The following is an 18,382-nucleotide window of genomic DNA, read 5'->3' as shown; positions in this document are numbered from 1 at the left end:
AGGGTCTGATGGAGAGGAATCTATGCTCTGCCCCCTGGAGGGGACATCTGCTCTGGGTGGGTTTGGCCCATGCACCACCGGCCTGGCCTGTGGTAGGACAGGACAGTGAGGGAAGTAGAGGCAGTGGGTGGGGGAAGTGGCAACAGAAGTCACTGGGGAGGCACAGCAGGGGACCTCCCGCCTCCTTTCTGCTACCTCCCAGGCCAGAGCCTGGGGTTCTCAGCATCTTATTCAGCTCACATATATATTCTGCAAATCTGTGTCTAGTGCCTGATCTGTGCTGGGCAGTGTGCTGGTGTCAGGGAGGCAGTGGTGAACTTCAGACACAATTTCAGGTCCCTCGGTGCCCCCACTATAAGGGTGCGGAGACAAGGACACCACCATCACAATGCAGCCAGGTGGGGGCGCTGTGCAAGCACAGACCCCCTAACTCCAGGGTGGGGTGGGCGTCAGGGAAGGCTTCTCAGAGGGCTCTGGATGTGCTGAGGCCTGAGGGAGAGGGAGGGTTACCCAGTGAAGAGAAAGGGACATTGCCCCGGGCAGAGGGAACAGCCGGACATTGAGTCTGCCTGCAGCAAGGGAGAAGGCGGAGGAAAAGGCTGAGAAGTAGCTGGGGAGCTGAGAGGGAAGGGTCCCAGGTGCCGGCCCCGCTGGGGAGTACGTACTGTGGCCGCTGGTGTAGTGCTGCAGCTTGTCCGTGTACTCAGAGTCAGCACGCTCAAACCCCCGTCTTCTGGAACAAGAGCAAAGGGCTGGAGCCACCCGGAGGCACCCAGGGCACTGGGAGCCACAAGGTGGGTGATAGGGAGGGGGTGGGGAGGCCCTTGAAACCATCCCCTTGCCAGAGGGCTCCCTCCCTGCCCCTGGCCCGGCACCCTCCCTGGCCCCGCCCATCCCGTCCCACCTCTTCCGCTTCAAACCCAGGCTCACTATTTCCCCTGTCCCCCAAGTCAAGTCCCTTTATTTTCTTTGGCTTTTTTTTTTTTTTTTTTTTTTCCTATTTTAGGGCCACGCGCAGCACATGGAGGTTCCCAGGCTAGGGTGGAGTCGGAGCTACAGCTGCTGGCCTACACCACAGCCACAGCAACTCGGGATCCGGGCCGCATCTGTGACATACATCACAGCTCACAGCAGTGCTGGATCCTTAACCCACTGAGCGAAGCCAAGGATTGAACCACAACCTGGTCGGGTTCATTAACAGCTAAGCCATGAAGAGAACTCTTGGGCTTTTAAATTTTTATTTATTTATTTATGTTAAGTGTAGTTAATTTCTTTTTCTTTCTTTCTTTTTTTTTTTTTTTTTTTGTATGCCTGCATCCGTGGCATGTGAAAATTCCCAGGCTAGGACTTGAATTGGAGCTGCAGCCCCAACATGGTAATGCAGTATCTGAGCCGCATCTATGCCACAGCAGGTAACAAGGACGGATCCTTAACCCACTGAGTGAGGCCAGGGATTGAACCGCATCCTCACAGACACTATGTCGGGTTCTTAACCCACTGAGCCATATCAGGAACTTCTTTTTAAAAAAATAGTTTTTGGAGTTCCCTTCGTGGCTCAGTGGTTAACAAATCCAACTAGGAACCATGAGGTTGCAGGTTCAATCCCTGGCCTCACTCAGTGGGTGTAGGATCCAGTGTTGCCGTGAGCTGTGGTGTCGGTTGCAGATGTGGCTCAGATCCCATGTTGCTGTGGCTCTGGTGTAGGCCGGCAGCAATGGCTCTGATTAGACTCCTACTGGGAACCTCCATATGCCATGGGTGCGGCCCTAGAAAAAACAAAACAGAAAATAGTAATTTTTATTTATTTATTTTTCCTTTTTTGGCCACCCAGAGGTATATGGAGTTCTTGGGCCAGATTCTCAGATCCAAGCCACAACTGCAGCCTACACCAGATCCTTTAACCCACTGTGCCCCCTGGGGATGGAACCTGAGTCCTAATGCTGCAGAGACACGTCAATTCTGTTGTGCCACAGTGGGAACTTAATTCATTTTTTAAAAATAATTTTTTAAAAGCCCCTTTCAAAGAGCAAAGTTTTCTCTCCCTCTGGCCCCAAAACCCAGGGGCTTCTGTTCATCTGACCTATGACCTAGTCTGTTGTAGAGTGGGGAGCTGTTTAAGGAGGAAGGAAAGGTCCACCTTTTTTTTTTTTTTTTGTCTTTTCTAGGGCCACATCCACGGCATGCGGAGGTTCCCAAGCTAGGGGTTGAATTGGAGCTATAGCTGCCGGCCTATACCACAGCCACAGCAGCGCTGGATCCTAAACCCACTGAGCGAGGCCAAGGATCGAACCTGCAACCTCATAGTTCCTAGTCAGATTCATTAACCACTGAGCCACGACGGTAACTCCCGGACGGTCTGTCTTTGCATTATGCCTGGCAGACGTCTGGGAACCAGTCCCACGGCTTGCCTCTGCACAGGCTGTGCCAGCCGCTGGGGATGCCCTTTCCTCCACCTCTCTGTCTCTGTCCTCTCTCCTTCTTTCCAGCCACCTCGGCCAGGGGGCTTACTAGAGTCCCTCAGCCTGCTTGTGGCCCTGTTCATGAAGGGGGCCCTGCGAGAGCGGAAAGTGGGCAGACCTGCACTCCCTCTCCCCCATCCCCTAGCCCCTGGCATCCTGCAGTCTTGCTCGCCCACTGTTCTGAGATGTCCCTTCATGCTGAAGCATGAGTGTCTCAATGTGCCACCTTCTCGAACAGTGGACTTGCCCAGGGCAACGCCTGGCCCAAAGGAGGCTGTTTAGAAGATGGGGAGGCCACTCATGGTTCTCAGACCTCTCTGGCCTCCTCTGTTCACAAACACGGTTCAGGAATGGCAGAATGGATGGACAGCCCTCTTGGACAGCCAGGCCTGGACCAGGTCAGGGGACACCACCCACCTGTTACACACGATGGCGATAACAACCACGGCGATGAGGAAGACCAGGCCAGCCGCCGAGGAGCCGATGATGAGTGGCAGCTTCTCCTGGATGCTTGTCTGGTACTCGGCTGCGGAGAAAGCACAGTGCAGTGTTCTCAGCCTGGCTCTGGGGGACATAAGCCACTGCATCCCCACTGCACGGGGTCTAGGGATCCCTAGGCTGTGTTCTATTCCTGACGGAGCATTTGTTGTGCTCAGGTGAACTGGCTGCCACTCCCTCACAAGTAACCTTAGACAAGTCCAGGAACTGCCCCAAGCCTCAATTTTCGCATCTATAAAATGGGCATAACGAGTTCCCATCGTGGCGCAGCAGAAACAAATCTGACTAGGAGCCATGAGGTTGTGGGTTCGATCCCTGGCCTCACTCAGTGGGTTAAGGATCCGGTGTTGCTGTGAGGTATGGTGTAGGTTGTAGACGTGGCTCGGATCTGGCATTGCTGTGGCTGTGGCGTAGGCCAGCAGCTATAGCTCTGATTAGATCCCTAGCCTGGGAACTTCCATATGTCATGGGTGCAGCCCTCAAAAGCCAAAAAAAAAAAAAAAAAAAAAAAAGGCATAATAATACCAAACTTCTCAATGTTGATATGAGAATCAATAATAGTAATAAGCTGACAAATATACAAAGGCAGTTAAAAGCACAGACTGAAGCCAAACTCCCTGGGTTTGAGTCTCAGTGGTGCCACTTACTATATGTGGCTTACCTCTTGTGGCTCAGTTTTCTCATCTGTAAAATGGGGAGAATAATAGTTCCCATCTCATAGGGTTTCTGTGTAATGCACTTAGAATAGCTTGAAGCACACAGTGAGCACTCAGCAAGTATTAACTCTTACTGTTTTTAAGTGTCAGTCATGGCGCTAAGTACCTGTGTGATTCTCAGAACAGTCCTATGATGCACTGCCTGTAATCACCCCATTTAATAGATCAGCAAACTGAGGCTTAGCAAAACTGTGACTTGTCTAAGGTCACACAGTAAGTGGCCAAGGCCAACATTTAAACCCATGTCTGTTTGACCCAAGGCCATGGGCTTAAATGAGATAATGTGTAAAATGCATTATCTCATTTTACATTGGTCTGACTCTTAGAAGCCAGTAGGTACATTCTCACTGCCATCAACATCTTCATTGTTTAAAATTTTATTATTACTACTTCTTGTTGCCTGCATGACCTGACGGAAGCTAGTTGAAGTCAGGGACTAGGTAACTTCTGGGTCCTCAGCACCATTATGTACTTGTTGAATTAATAAAGATCTTAGGACAGTCCCCTAGTTCCTAGGTCAGTGACACTCAACGTGCAAGAGGGCCTAGAGAGGTGAAGAATGCTGACCGTGGGGAAGAGGGATTTTACAGAGGAGCTGAGTACTGGGAGAGATGGGGGAGCTATAAGAGAGGATTTCTGTGATAAGACAAGGATTCAGGGGTCCAAGAGCCTCTGAGATTAGGCAAAGGTTGATGTCCATGCAGACCTCAGGGGTTGAAGCAGATGCTAAGAAGGGCTGCTGGAGTCTGGTCTTAAATATTCTTCCCTGGAGTTTGGCTGGTTGGGGAAAGGGTCCCCAGGTTTACAGCAATGACAGCTATGACCTTAACTACCATTTGGTGAGCCCTAACTATGTGAGACCTAGTCCTAGCCTGTGCTAGGTCCTTTGCATTTCTCCCCAATCCTTGCATTAGTTTGATGATGATGATGATAATGAGATAGTTGTTACTGTCCCCATTTATAGATGAGAAAACTAAGGCTCAGAGAGGTAAGATGAGTTGGTTAGGGCCACACAGCTAGAGCTAAATCAGCACTTATAACTTCCATCTGTCAGGCATCAGAGCCCATATTCTTTAACTATGCTGCTTCTCAAAGATTATGAGAGCAGGAAGGGTGCTTAGGGACCATGTGGCCCCAGACTCAGAGACTCATAGCACAAGGGCTGCAACCTCCCATTTGCTTGCCCAGGGCAGACATTACTAATCAATCCCAGCACTTCTCCCTGCTGAGCTCAGGCATGGCTTCAGAATTCTTCTCAATCCAAATGCAAGTCATTCGAGTTGTGTATGGATAAAACCTGCTCCCTCAGGTTGACTATGATACTTTCATTTTATAGTTGAGAAAAATTGGATCTGGGAATGGTGTAGCTTGCTCAGAATGGCTCTGCAAGTTAGGCTGTGCTCCTAAGAGTCCTGGGAAAGGACATGATGGTAATGGCCCATATCCCTTCTGGGCCACAGAAACAGTGCTTCTCTATATGGTTGTGCAGTCTGTACAGTGCACAAAGGTTCTCTCCCAGGAGAGAAGGAGGGAGAACTGACATCTACAAGATGGGGGGGATGCCTTTTCTAATTTGCACAAAGGCACTTTATAGGAATGATGGTCCTTGTTCTGTTTGTAGAGTCCACACCCTCCTCCTGCCTCCTTGACCCTGCTTACCTTCTGTCATGGTCTGGAAGTACATCTTGCCACTGTAGCGCCCGTAGCCCGCCACGGTGCGTGCCCGCACCTGGAAGACATAGATGGCGCCGGCTTTGAGGCCCTGCACAGTGACTGTGTTGGTGGGGCTTTTTATGGCTGTGGCGTTGTACTCACTCAGCTCCTGCCGAGGAACAGAGAAAACAGTTAGTGAGGTGGTTGTCCAGAGTCCACTGAGCACTCCTGCCACTTGGGGCAGGTGTGCCTATTGGACAGACATCTGAGGCTCCAAATTCTTCACTCCCTCCCTGTAATGGAATCACACACCCAAACCCTTTGCATATGGTTTTGCAACACTTCCCATGAAAGAAGGCAGAGTACATTTCTTTGCCTTGTGGATGCTGAATTTGGCCACGCGACTTGCTTTGGCTGTTGGAATATTCTAGAGGGCATGATGCAAGTAGAGGCTTTTACATGTGCTTGTTGATTTGACCTAGTTTCTTGTACTTCTGCCATCTGCCATGGGGAGGCTTAACCTGGGTAATAGCTGGTTCCAGAATGAGAAACATGTGGAGAAGACCTTGACCTAATTTCTAGGCTGAAACAGCACCACCTCAGTTGACCTACAGAAACAAACCTATAAGCAAGAAAAATGGCCACTTGTAAGCCATTGGACTGTTGGACTTGTTTGTTCTGCAGCATCATCTCAGCAACAGCTGACTAATACACATATACTGAGTGGGCACTGTGTGCACACCCTGAGGAGTAGACAGATTCTTAGAGACCACAGAGAGAGGGCCCACTTTACTCACCTCTGTCCCCCTGCCCTGCCCCATGCCTCTATGGATTAAGTGGAAGAAGCCCCTTTCAATCTCAGCACATTTGAGTGAGGTAAGAATTAAGGGCCAGAGGGAAAAATGATGCTCAAAGTGACAGAAATCAGTTGGTGGCTGCTTTGGGACACAAAATCAGGCTCCTGCATGAAGCCACCTCTACTATCCATGGCTTAGGGTACCCAGGACCTAGTGTTCCCTCCTCTGAGAGATGCAGAATGCCAGTTCTGACCTGAGCACTGCCCAGGGTGGCTTGAAGAGTCTGAGGCAAGACAGAGATCCAGCTGATGCAGTGGAGAAGTGCTTGAGTTGATGCACTCAACTCATTTGAGTACCTGTTGGCTACGCAGCAAACCTTCCCCAAATGCCCTCTTTGCACTAGGCCCTGGGTTGGGCACTAGGGACCCATAGCGGGTAAAGTACAAGCCCTGGCCTCCTTGGAGAGCCCAGTTTAGAAAAGCAAATCGTGTGGAGATCTTAACCTTTGAGGATCATGAACCCCTGTGAGAAACTGATGAAAAGCTGTGAACCCTTATGCAGAAAATGCACACCTGATTGTACATGTTAATCATGGTCACGTCCAGGTACCCAGAGACCTTGAAAACTCATGAAACAAATTCAGTGTGACCAGTGTTATTACAGATAAGAATTATCACTACTGTTCTATTATGTAATTGCACAATGACATTGTAATAATGTAATTACAATTTGTTACACTGTAGAGGTTAAGATCACAACCTGGAGCCAGATTTTCTGGGTTCAAACCCTAACTTAGTACCTTTGTGACCTTGGGCAAGTTCCTTAACTTCTCTCTGCCTCTTTTCCTTCATCCCTAAAATGGGGATAATAATAATCATAGGTGACCTGGCCTGGGTGGGGGATATCCGATGACATCAAGGAAAGCTCCCTGGAGAGTAGGGGAAACTGGAATGGAATCTTACATAATTTTTTTTTTTTCCTTTTAGGGCCACACTTGCAGCACATGGAGGTTCCCAGGCTAGGGGTCTAATTGGAGCTGCAGCTGCCGGCCTACACCACAGCCACAGAAAGGCAGGATCTGAGCCGCGTCTGCAACCTGCAGCACAGCTCATGGCAACGCCAGATCTTGAACCCACTGAGCGAGGCCAGGGATCAAACCTGAAACCTCTTGGTTCCTAGTCGGATTCATTTCCGCTGAGCCACGATGGGAACTCCTGGAATGGAATCTTCAAGAACAAATAGAAGTCACCCAGGCAAAGAAGGGGGAGGGTGTTCCTGAGAAGGAGCAACAGGTGCAAAGGCAAGGAGGTGAGAAGGAGCTTGGGATGTGGGGGCAGCAGCCTAGAGAAAGTCTTGAGCCAGCAGATAGGAGCCAGATCGCTCAACCCCTCCTTCAGGAAGCCACTTTGACGTCCGAGCCAGATGTGCCTCCCTGCTCTCTGTGCCTTGGAGCATTTGCAGTTGGTGCCACAGGTGGGGGTTTCTGCTATGTCCCATCATCCTGGGCCCTGCCTTGACTGTAAACTCCAGAGGGATGGGGCTGTGTTTTGCACAAAGCACAGGGCCTGCATGCAGAGGCCTTTCCCAATGATCACAAAGTGAAGCCCGTACTCCTTAGCCTGGCATTCCAGACTCTCTGTGACCTGGCTTTTGCCATTCTCTTCTGCCACATCCCCAGGGTCCTGTAGGCTCCAGCTATAAGCAGCTGCTTCCCCTTTCCCTGGTAGAGGTGTCAGATTTAGAAAAACAAAACAAAACAGAATCGGAGTTCCCATCATGGCTCAGCAGAAAGGAATCTGACTAGCATCCATGAGGACACAGGTTTGATCCCCGGCCTCACTCAGTGGGTTAAGGATCCAGCGTTGCTGTGAGCTGTGGTGTAGGTCGCAGACGCAGCTATGGATCCTGTGTTGTTGTGGCTGTGGCTTAGGCCTGCAGCTACAGCTCCAATTTGACCCCTAGCCTGGGAATCTCCATATGTCACAAGTGCGACTCTAAAGAGACCAAAAAAAAAAAAAAAAAAAAAAGTCTGCAGTGTAATATAAAAGATTAGTCTCAAAAATAAAATTAAGAAAAAAACAAATTAAAACAAACAGAATTTTAAAAACCCAGAGGAGTTCCTATTGTGGCTCAATGGTTAACAATCCCGACTAGTATCCATGAGGACATGGGTTCGATCTCTGGCCTTGCTCAGTGGGTTAAGGATCTGGTGTTGCTGTAAGCTGTGATTTAGGTCACAGATGCAGCTCGGATCTGGCATTGCTGTGGCTGTGGGGGAGGCTGGCAGCTACAGCTCTGATTCGACCCCGAGGCTGGGAACCTCCATATGCTACAAGTGTGGCCCTATAAAAAGACCTAAAAAAAAAAAAAAAAAAAAAAAAAGAATTTCCATTGTGGCACAGTGGAAATGAATCCGACTGGTAACCATGAAGGTGGCAGGTTCTATCCCTGGCCTCGCTCAGTGGGTTAAGGATCTGGCATTGCCGTGAGTTGTGGTGTAGGTTGCAGATGCGGCTTGGATCCTGCATTGCTGTGGCTGTGGGGTAGGCTAGCATCTGTAGCTCTAGCCTGGGAACCGCCATATGCTGCAGGTGTGGCCCTAAAAAAAGCAAAAAAAAAAAAAAAAAAAAAAAAAAGAAAAAAGAGAAAGAAAACCCCAGAATACTCAGCTAAATCTAATTTCAGATAAACGAATAATTTTAGTATAAATATGTCCCATGCATTCTTTCAGACATACTTAAAATTTAACTTGAGAAATTCAAATGTACCCTGATGTCCTGTATTTTATTTGGCAATCCAACCTTCCCTGAACACCCAGTCTTTGCCGTTGCCCTTGTCTGAAATACCTTTTCCTCATTTGCCTGTTAGTTCCCTACTTATCATTCAAGACTCAGCACAATACCACCCAGCCAGAGACTGCAGGTCCATTGTCTCCTCTCCCACTCATTATTCTGATATACATGTGTCTTCTCTAAAGACTGCAGGCTTCCTGGGCAGGAACCTTGTCTGGTTTATTTCCAGGACACCCCCCCCCAGGCTGAGCTTATAGTATATGCTCACTAACTACTGACAGGAATGAACTAACAATTCAGTCACTGAACCTGGGATGCAGTACCACAGGCGGACACTAGAGGCCACCGTCCAGCACGGGATGGGGTCAAGGCTTGACAAGGGGATTGGATTCTGCAGGTTGAAGTTTTAAAGTTTCTGATTATATCAGGGAAATAGGAGGAAATTGCTGGTGGCATAGGTGCCTTGGGAAATTGAAGAACTAGCCTGGGTGGATCCCTTCTCTAAAGCCAGGCACAGGGACTGAGCAGGGGATTGGAAGTCATTTCCAATGCCAGTTCTTCCACTTATTGGCACTGTGACCTTGAGCCCCTTATTTTCTATTCCGGAAAGTGGAACAATAAATGCCAGCCTCTTAGAGTTGTTGTGAAGATGCAATTTGACCAGGTAGTGCCTGGCACGTGGGAGGTGCTTTCCAGCCATCAGTTCCCTTCCCTCTCTCCCTGTTGAAGTTCCGTTATCTGAATAAGGATTATGCACCAATTGATTACAGGAAGAAATTAAAAAAAATTTTTTTTTCATCTTTTTGGGGCTGCACCCGCGGCAAATGGAGATCCCCAGGCTAGGGGTCAAATCGGAGCTGTAGCCATTGGCTTACACCACAGTTGGAGCCATGCCAGATCCAAGCTGCATCTGTGACCTACACTGCAGCTCACAGCAACACTGGATCCTTAACCCACTGAGTGAGGCCAGAGATTGAACCTGCATCCTCGTGGATACTAGTTGGATTTGTTTCCACTGAGCCATGATGGGAACTCCAGATTACAGGAAGAAATTTATATGAAATCCACTACTAATGCTTAGAGTCCTTATGCAACAGACCAATGAGGCACTGGGTGCACTTCTTAAGCCCTCTCAGCCTTGGTGTTCTCATGTCTAAAGTAGGATAACTCTACTATATACCATTCAGGGTGATTATAGAATTTGATGGGAAAAAAGGGCAAAGCTTTTAGCATAGTCCTGAGCACACATAAAGACTCAGTAAATGTTGCCTACAACGGTCGTTGTGAGAGAATAAGCCTTCAGCATTCATTGAATGAATTAATGAATGAATGCAGTTGTGAATGAATGAGTGAACAAACCTCCCTGTACACTGGGCAACCACCTGAATATAGCTTGGACTTTCATAGTTCGCCCTCTCCTCCCCCAACCTTTGCTCCCTCTGTCTGGAATATCCTTCCCCTTCACTTCTGCCAAGTACAAGTTTCTGCTGAATAAACACATAAAATCGATGTGGCCTACAAGGGCCCATCCGCCTCACAAATGACTCTTCTTGAGCTTTGGGGAGCCAAAGGGAGCGTGAACCTGTGTGCTTTGGGGTAGCTGCCAAAGGAGGCCACCTCCCCTGGGATGCCAGAACCAATGGGAACGGCCAGGCCTGGTCTGGCTAACACCATTTGTCAGCAGCATCCAGAAGCCTTCCAGCAAAGTGGTTGTCAGCTCCGGGCTCCGGGCAGGCTGGGAAGTCCCAGTGGAGCTGGGGAAAGGCCAAACGGAGAGCCTGCTCCAAAAGAGCCCTTTTTAAAGAAGGAAAGGAGAAGTGGGGAGGATGGAGGGGGTGGGGCCCACACGGGACTGCAGGGCTCCATTCCTCACTTCCCTACCTGGGAGGATCTGGAGCATTCGTTAAAGAAGTCAATTGCAGGCACCAGGAGGATTCCGGAGTGTTAGATAAGAGCCGGCTGTAGACTTGGCAGAAAGAAACCTCACCATCAGCAGCCTGGCTGTTCCTCAGCAAAGGCGGGCTGGCTCCAGAAGGGAGGGGTGGTGGATGGGATGTCACAGCCTTGCCTGAGATGTCAGGGACAGAAACCACTCCTGGTTCTCCTCCTACCCTCCAGTGGCGTCTCCTCTGACACTTTCATCAACTCCTTCTTTCTCTCCTCAAATCCTGGACATTTTCTTGGACTCTGTCCTTCACTTCTGTGCTTCCTCTGCATGCTCTCCTGTCTGTGCTTGGCTACACTTCCCTAGCCTGGCAAGCACAGCACCTACACCTGCACATCACAAACCCACATCTGCCCCCAGGAAAAGGCACCACTGTCTACAGGGAGTCACCCTTCCCATTTCCCTGGTCCCCTGAGCTCCAAAATATTGTCCGAATTTGTCAGCTTCTCACCATCTCTGCTGCCAGCATCATTTCTCACTTGGTGTCCCATGGGAGTCCTGTGCTGGCTCTACCCGTGTCCCTGGGACCCCTTGCAGTCTTTTCTTCCCATAGCAAGTTAAGGAATCTTTAAGTAATCTGAGTCTGATCACATCATTCCAGAACCTTCCAATGGCTTCCTATCATATTCTGTCAAATTTAATCCAGACTCCAAAGGCTGAGAAAGTCCACCACAACCAAACTCCACCTCCCTCTCCAAACTCCTCTCCTACTGATCTCTCCCTTGTTTGCGTTGCCACATCTGCTCTCTTTGTTCCCTGAATGCAGTTGGCACATCCTGCCCCAGGGCCTTTGCACGTGCTGTGCTGTTCTTGCCACCTGGAATGACCCTGCTCTCATCACTTGTCTGTCTGGTGAACTCCTAGCATCTTTTGAGGCTTGGCTCAAATGTCACCTAAATGAAGATTTCCTCTCATTCATGCCAGGATTATGGGCATCTCCTAGGTTCCCCCATGAAACCTTTGCTCGTCCTTCTGTGGCTCGTATCACATCTTGTCTAATGGCCATTTGTGTCTGAACCCATCATTTCCCTTGCACTGTGAAGTCTCTGAGGCCTCCAGGCATGTGGTTGCTCTGAGTATTCCCAGCACCCATCTCAGGGCCCAGCCCAAAGCTGGTGACATTGAATCTCAAATGAACCAATGTCCACCTCCCCAATGGCAGAACCAAGCTGCCTCTTTCTGCACCCAGGCAGAAAGGGAGGAGGGACAGACAAGTGTAAGGCTGTGTCTTATCACAGCTGTACCTCAGGTCTCCCCCTATTTGTGCCTTAAATTCTCCATCAGAGCCTGGTCCTGTCCACCTCTTAACAGTCACCCCAGAACATCCCTGGGAGAAAACTGGGCGGAAGGAGGGCCAGGTGACGAGTGAGAGCACAGCTCCAGATCCTTGCTCAGCCACTTAGCAGCTGGGTGCTCCTGCACAAGTTATACAACTTCTCTGTGCCTCAGTTTCCCCTCCTGTCCAACAGGATGGGCAGCACTGTGGTGAGGATGGATGAGATAACGGCGGTGACGTGCTCAGCACATGGTGAGCGTTCAGGAGATGTGAGCAGGTGGTGACTGCAGCTGCTGCAGGGCCTGCTGGTCGGGCCACCTCTGGCAGGGGCCTGGGGATGCCCTAGCAGCAGCGGAAAGTAGGGCAGGGCTGTCTCCCGGTTCACACCTCCATCGGCCTCCCCAGCCCCTCCCATCTCACTAGGAAATGGGTCGTAGGCAGGATCCGCGCCGGGATTTCTCATTTCCGCTCCCGTCTTCGGGGACAAACACTTTCAGTTTCATTTAATCATAAAGCTTCTTAATTAGTTTTTTTTTTTTTTTTTTTAATTCTGAGCTGCTAAGCTGTCCCCACCAGAGGAAGCCGGAATGTTGGCTTCTGCAAGGCCTGGAGCTTCCTGGGCCTGGGGTAGCTGGTACCCAGCTCCTTCCAGGCTCTCCAGGGTCAAGCTGCTCCCTCACATCATCCCCGAGTCAGGTCATCCAACCACACCTTGAGCACCTACTGTGTGCCAGGCGGGGGACACAGCAGAGATAAGGCAAGATCTCCACGCTCTACCAAGGCCACTCACTTATTCCTTCAGCCAATATTTACCAAGTGTCTCCTTGGTGCCAGGCCCAGGGTTCTAGGAGAAGGTGGTGAGCGGGACAGCTGTGGCCCCTGGCCTCGGGGAGTGCACCGTTTAGAGGAGGGGACGAGGAAGGAAACAATCACACACCAGCTGTGTGCGGATGGACAGGCGTCTGACGAACCTCTGAGACTCACCAGAGTTTGGCTGATGCAGCAGTTAATAAAATTGAAGGGCCAGGCTGGGCCCCAGGAGCGGGGGCGGGGGTTTCAGCGGGGCTGCCTACAGCTGCCTCCGCCTCTTCCTCTCAGTAGTTAGGAAGAGCCTTTCAAGTCTTTTCTGTTTCCCAGTGGGCTTCAACTAATGCACTTCCTATAATCATTTACACCTTAGTCTGAATGGGAGTCCAGTGACACCCTTTCCAGGGACCCTTGCAGTCTCTAGGGGGGCTACTTGGTGCTGCAGGAAGCAGGTAGAAAAAGTCATGGGTCAAAAGAGTTTCCTGGGCCTCTGATGTGCTGCTGCTCTATCCCCTGCCACCTCTGTCCTGGGCAGGGCCCTCATTCAGATGAGCTGAGTTCACCTGGCCTTGCATCCTGTAGCCGTCGCCCGCAGAGAAGCAGGCAGGGCAGAAGAGGGAGGAAGGGAAAGCCTGATCATCTCTGTTGAGGGCCAGGCAATACTGGGCACTTCACCTGCCTTTTGTCCTTGACCTGCACAGCCCCCAAGGGAGAGAGGTAGTGTTCTTTGTAACTGACAAGGAAGAAAGCGGAGCTCAGTGAAAGATACCTGCCCAAGGTCACATGGCTGGTTATGGATGGAGTTGGGATTTGAACCTGCGGCTTTTCATTCCTCATCTAGTGCTCCTTCTACTACACCAGTGGCTTCCAACCCTGGGTCCCTGAAGGGAGTAATGAAGGTCTGATTTAAAAGCTCAAAGAGCAGTCCCTCTCTCCTCCTGCAAAGGCACTCAGGCAAGCGAGAAAACTCTCAGCTGGAATCAGGGCACCGTGGGGAGGATGCGCCCCCTCCCTCTGTGCAGAAGCGCTCTGGGGCAGTTTCTCATGTCTGCTCCAGAACGGGTAAACAACTTGTTCTTAAGAAATGCAGCTTTTTGGAAAGCCAGTTTTTCCAGAACCTCAGGCCCGGTGAAGTCAAGATGAAAGGGGTCTTAGGTGGGGAAAGGGCTGTGACCACTGCAATTGACAGAGATTGTGCCTGATCCCCTAAAGCAGAAAAGCAAGGCTCAGAGAGGTCAATGCACCTGCCTGAGGTCTCACAGCCAGGGAGGCGTGGAGCCGAGGCCAGTGCTCTTTATGCTTCACCAGCATGTCCCATCTTGCGGGATGGTACAACCCCAGAACCCTGCCTCGGACGGGGGCCCTGAGGGAGGTGGGTGCTGAGGGGAGGGGGGCCCTGAGGGAGGTGGGTGCCAAGGGGAGAGTGCCGGGGAGCACAGGTACCTTCTCGTAGTACTGCAGCTCGTAATCCAGGATGACACCGTTGGGCTGGTCGGGCTGGGACCAGGACAGGGTGATGCTGTCCACGGTGCGGCTCACCTGGTGCATGATGGACACAGCAGATGGAGCTGGAAGAGAGGTCAGAGGTCAGGGGCTGGGCAGGACACAGCTCGGGAGGTGCCCAGACAGGGAGCCGTGGGACCAGAGAGGGAAAGGCATCTGGTCTAGGCCGAAGAGCCAGCCTGGGGAGTGACAGGCTGCACAGGGACCCTTGGAGGGTCACAGGTGGTGCTCTCATGGGGCACCTTCAGATTAGGGACACCCGCGCCTCCAGCCATCACTGGGGAAGCTCAGCCACATCCCGTCAAGACAGATGCACTAAGCCCCTTCTCTAGTCTGGCCCCGAGTGAGATGGATGAAATGTCATTCATTCTCACGTGGAGCTTACAGTCTATTGGACCAGGGACACACAGATCCTAGACATGGGGACAGGCTCTGGGACAGGGGAGCAGAGAAGTTGGGAAATTTATTCATTCCTTCAACAAATTGGCAAAGTGCCTTGTATGTGCAAGGAGAGAGCAGTGAGTAAAGCTGATGGCCAAAAATAAATAACATAAAAATAAACCCATAGGCATAGCGGGTTGAGAATCCAACTGCAGCAGCTCAGGTCACTGCAGAGGCACAGGTTTGATCCCTGGCCTGGTGCAGTGGGTTAAAGTATCTGGCATAAGTTGCAGCTGTGGCTCGGATTCAATCCCTGGCTCAGGAACTTACATATGCTGTGGATCTGGCCATAAACAAACAAACAAACAAACAAACAAAACACCAACCCATAGCTACTAAGGAAAACAGTTTGGCAGTTCTTTAAAAAGTTAAACATAGAATTAGCATATGACCCAGCCACTCAAGTCCTATTCATAGTCCCCAAAAAAACTGAAAACAGGTACTCAAGCAAATTGTGTACGTGAATATTTATAGCAGTACTATTCACAGCAGCCAAAAGGTGGGAACAACCCAAAAGTCTATCAACAGATGAATGGATAAACAAATTGTGATATACACATAAAATAGAATATTATATAGGCGTAAAAAAGAATGAAGTACTGACATATGCTACAATGAGGCTAAACCTCAAATACAGACCAAGTGAAAGACAGATGCAAATTGTATGGTCACATAACTGTATGGTCCCATTTATACAAAATATTCAAAACGGGTAAGTTGAGAGACACCCTAAATAGATTGGTGGCTGCCGGGGGTTAGGGGGTAGAGGGAAATGGGGGAATATTGGGTCTGGGTTTTTTGGGGGGGGGTGATGAAAATATTCTGGCACCAGAGAGAGGCGGTCATTGCCCAACAGTGTGAATGTACTAAATGCCACTGAATTGTATGTGTGAACATGGCTAACTGTGTGTTATGGGAACTTTACTCGTCCCTCCCTGCAGCATCGCTAGTGCCCTCATGGAGGGTGATTAGATGAAGCAGACAGAAGTTGGGGGAGGCTGTGTTTAGTACTAGAAGGACCCTTAGAAAGAATTTAGTTCCATTCCTTCCTTTTACAGATGTGGAAACTGAGGTCCAGAGAGGGTTGCAAGTTGCCCAGGATTGCAGTTGGAGCTGGCAGCCGTTTCCGTGGTTCTGTCCTTTACAGACGCCCCCAACCTGTTTTCTGCCTTCTTCTCAAATGGAATAAACCTGCACAAAGCCTTACTATGTGTTGGCCACGGCCCTGGGCCCTTCACAGGTGTGTGTCCTGAGCTGAGTGTCCGTGAGGGGGCAGTCTTGGCCCCGCCAACAGATGAAGACCCTGAAGCTCGCAGAGGCATGGGGCTTCCTGAGATCACACAGCCCGTCAGCGGAGGAGCTGGGGTTTGAACCCAGATCTGCGGCTCTCCAGAGCAGATGCGTCCACGCGTCCTGACCTGGTCTCTTGTCTCTCTGGGCCTGAGGTTTTCATGGTCCAAGTAGGGGCTGAGGACTCAACAGGGACAAGGGAGCACCTCCTGCAGCCTCTCTGGCTCCTGGGCAGGTCTGTGAAAAGCAGATGCCCTGTTCTGTCCATCACGGTGATGGTGAAAGGAGGCTGAGGCTGGGCCTTCTCTTCCCACCCAAATCCTGCTTTGCAGGGGGCTCTGACGGCGCATGAGCATGGGCCAGGGACCTGTAGGGGCTCCTGGAGGATTAGAGCTTGTGATACCTCATCTGCTTCCTGCTCTGTCCGTGTCCCTTTGTCCCCAGGGTAGGGGGAGCACCCAGACCCAGACTCTGCTTGCCGGCCTGCTGCGAGCTGGCTGGGTGACCTTGGATAAGTGGCACCCCTCTCTGAACTTGACTTCTTTCCCTGCGTCACAGTCCAGCTGGGGGATCCCTGAGGTCTTGCAGATGAACGCTCTTTGCCCATCCTTTGCAGTTAGCCCTCGTCCTGGAGTTGGATCAGCTCAGGGGCTTGAGCAGGTCCAGGCTTCCCTCTAGCACAAGGAGTGGTGGAAAATTGACCCCAGATGGGGTGGCACCACCATAAAGAAGGACGTGGACCCTGGTCAGGGTGTCCCTGAAGTGCCTCTGTTCTTTCCGCGCCCCCAACCCTGGGGAGGGCTGCCTGTCCCTCAGCTTGGCTCCCCCTGCCCCGCCCGCCCCGCCCCGCCAGGGGCTGCGAGCCTCCTGGAAAGATCAAGGACCCTGCTCCCTGCAGTGTCCTCTTCAGTCAAATGAGGAGACTCTGTCTTCCTTGTTCCCTCCCAGGATATCCAGGCCAAAGCAGGGGCCCCACCACCCACGGCTTATTGAGCATCTACTAATGCGGGGCTCTGCCCTCAGCATACCTTAACCTATTTAATCCGCATAATGACCTGGGAAGCAGACCTCCTTCAGCCCATTTTGCAGATGGGGAAACTGAGAATCATAGTAAAGGGACTTGCTTGAAGCTACATAAGCAGCAGGACAAGGCAACATATTCTCACACTCCATGAAGTCAGTTGAAGGGCCTTCAGGGCTGTGCATGTAAAATAATAACAAGGATAAAGTTGCTAACCTAACACTTACTGAGCTCTTATTCTGTGCCAAGCAGTGTTCCAGCCCCTCAACGCCCATTAACACAGAGGTAACAGACTCCTCACAACCGCCCTAGGAGCTGGGGGCTATGGACACCCCCACTTTATAGATGGAGAAACTGACGCTAGGAGCTTGTTCAGTGATCTGCTCATGAGTCCTGCAGCACCGCAATGGAGGGCAAAGACCTGAACCTGGTGGCTCTGCACCTGCGCAGCCCTGGTTACCGTGGTCCGCCTGGTTCTAAGTAAACGCGCACTAGGAATTAACGAGGGACTTGCTAGACCCAGCTGGAGGGCTGGTCAGAGCTCTTGGTGTCTGGGTTTCCTCATCTGTAAAGTGAGCCTACCTGTAACATGCCTGGGGGGCTGTCGTGAGGACAAAGGAGTGAAAACACTTCAGTTGCTCAGTGTGGTGCCTGGCACGTGGTCACTGCTGTGTGTTCACAGGTGTCACGGGGCACTTGCCACCATGCCTTGAGCAGCTGACCTGCATCATCTTGTTTGATTCTCTCAACAACAATGTTGGACGGGCATCAGTAACTACAATCGCAGAAGGGGAAACGGGGGCTCAGAGAGGCATGGTGACGTCCCAGTGTCACACAGCTAGTGAGGAGCTGAGCTGTGCCTGGAGCTTTGTTATCCTGCCCCAGCTCTGCTCGGTGCTGGCCCTCTCCCTTCACTCCTTAACCCTGTCTCCAGCCCCAGCCCATCCCTCCCTTTGAGCCTTTGTGTGGAGCTGAGTGCTCTGTGCTCCAGGATGGACAGGGCCCCCCGCCCCCGAGCCGTCGTCCCTCTCTCCAGCCTGTCGTAGTCAGCTCCTCACTGAAAACAACAAAATTAGTTCCTTCTGGAGTTTCACAGATCTTGGCCAATCTGAGGGATCCTGGCTGGGGGCTTACCCTTCCTGCTGGCCCAGGAAACAACCCCCACCCCCTCCACCCCAAGCTTC

At 51.1% G+C, this 18,382-nt stretch overlaps 1 protein-coding gene across 11 annotated transcripts in view; it reads right to left on the bottom strand.

Moving 5' to 3' along the window:
- EPHB2 (EPH receptor B2) overlaps nucleotides 1-18,382 on the bottom strand; it is a 199,738-nt gene that overhangs the window by 22,414 nt on the left and 158,942 nt on the right. For 4 of the 11 annotated variants that reach the window (XM_084963281.1, XM_021095500.2, XM_084963283.1 and 1 more), the window contains 4 exons: nucleotides 14,387-14,511; nucleotides 5,333-5,495; nucleotides 2,877-2,985; nucleotides 666-730 (listed from right to left, as the gene is read on the bottom strand). In XM_084963281.1, coding sequence (XP_084819407.1) covers nucleotides 666-730; nucleotides 2,877-2,985; nucleotides 5,333-5,495; nucleotides 14,387-14,511 — 462 coding nt within the window. Of the gene's footprint in view, nucleotides 1-665; nucleotides 734-2,876; nucleotides 2,986-5,332; nucleotides 5,496-14,386; nucleotides 14,512-18,382 lie in introns of all 11 variants that reach the window. The other 7 variants (XM_084963279.1, XM_021095499.2, XM_084963280.1 and 4 more) reach the window with 3 other exon arrangements.

The sequence above is a fragment of the Sus scrofa genome, chromosome 6, assembly GCF_054392235.1.
Source record: "Sus scrofa isolate SSC_HxYL_T2T_F1_AM1 chromosome 6, Sscrofa_HxYL_maternal_Yorkshire_Landrace_v2.0, whole genome shotgun sequence".
NCBI classification, from domain to species: domain Eukaryota; kingdom Metazoa; phylum Chordata; class Mammalia; order Artiodactyla; family Suidae; genus Sus; species Sus scrofa.
The sequence above is the reverse complement of the archived record's forward strand: the minus strand, read 5'-3'. Positions and strand labels throughout refer to the sequence as shown.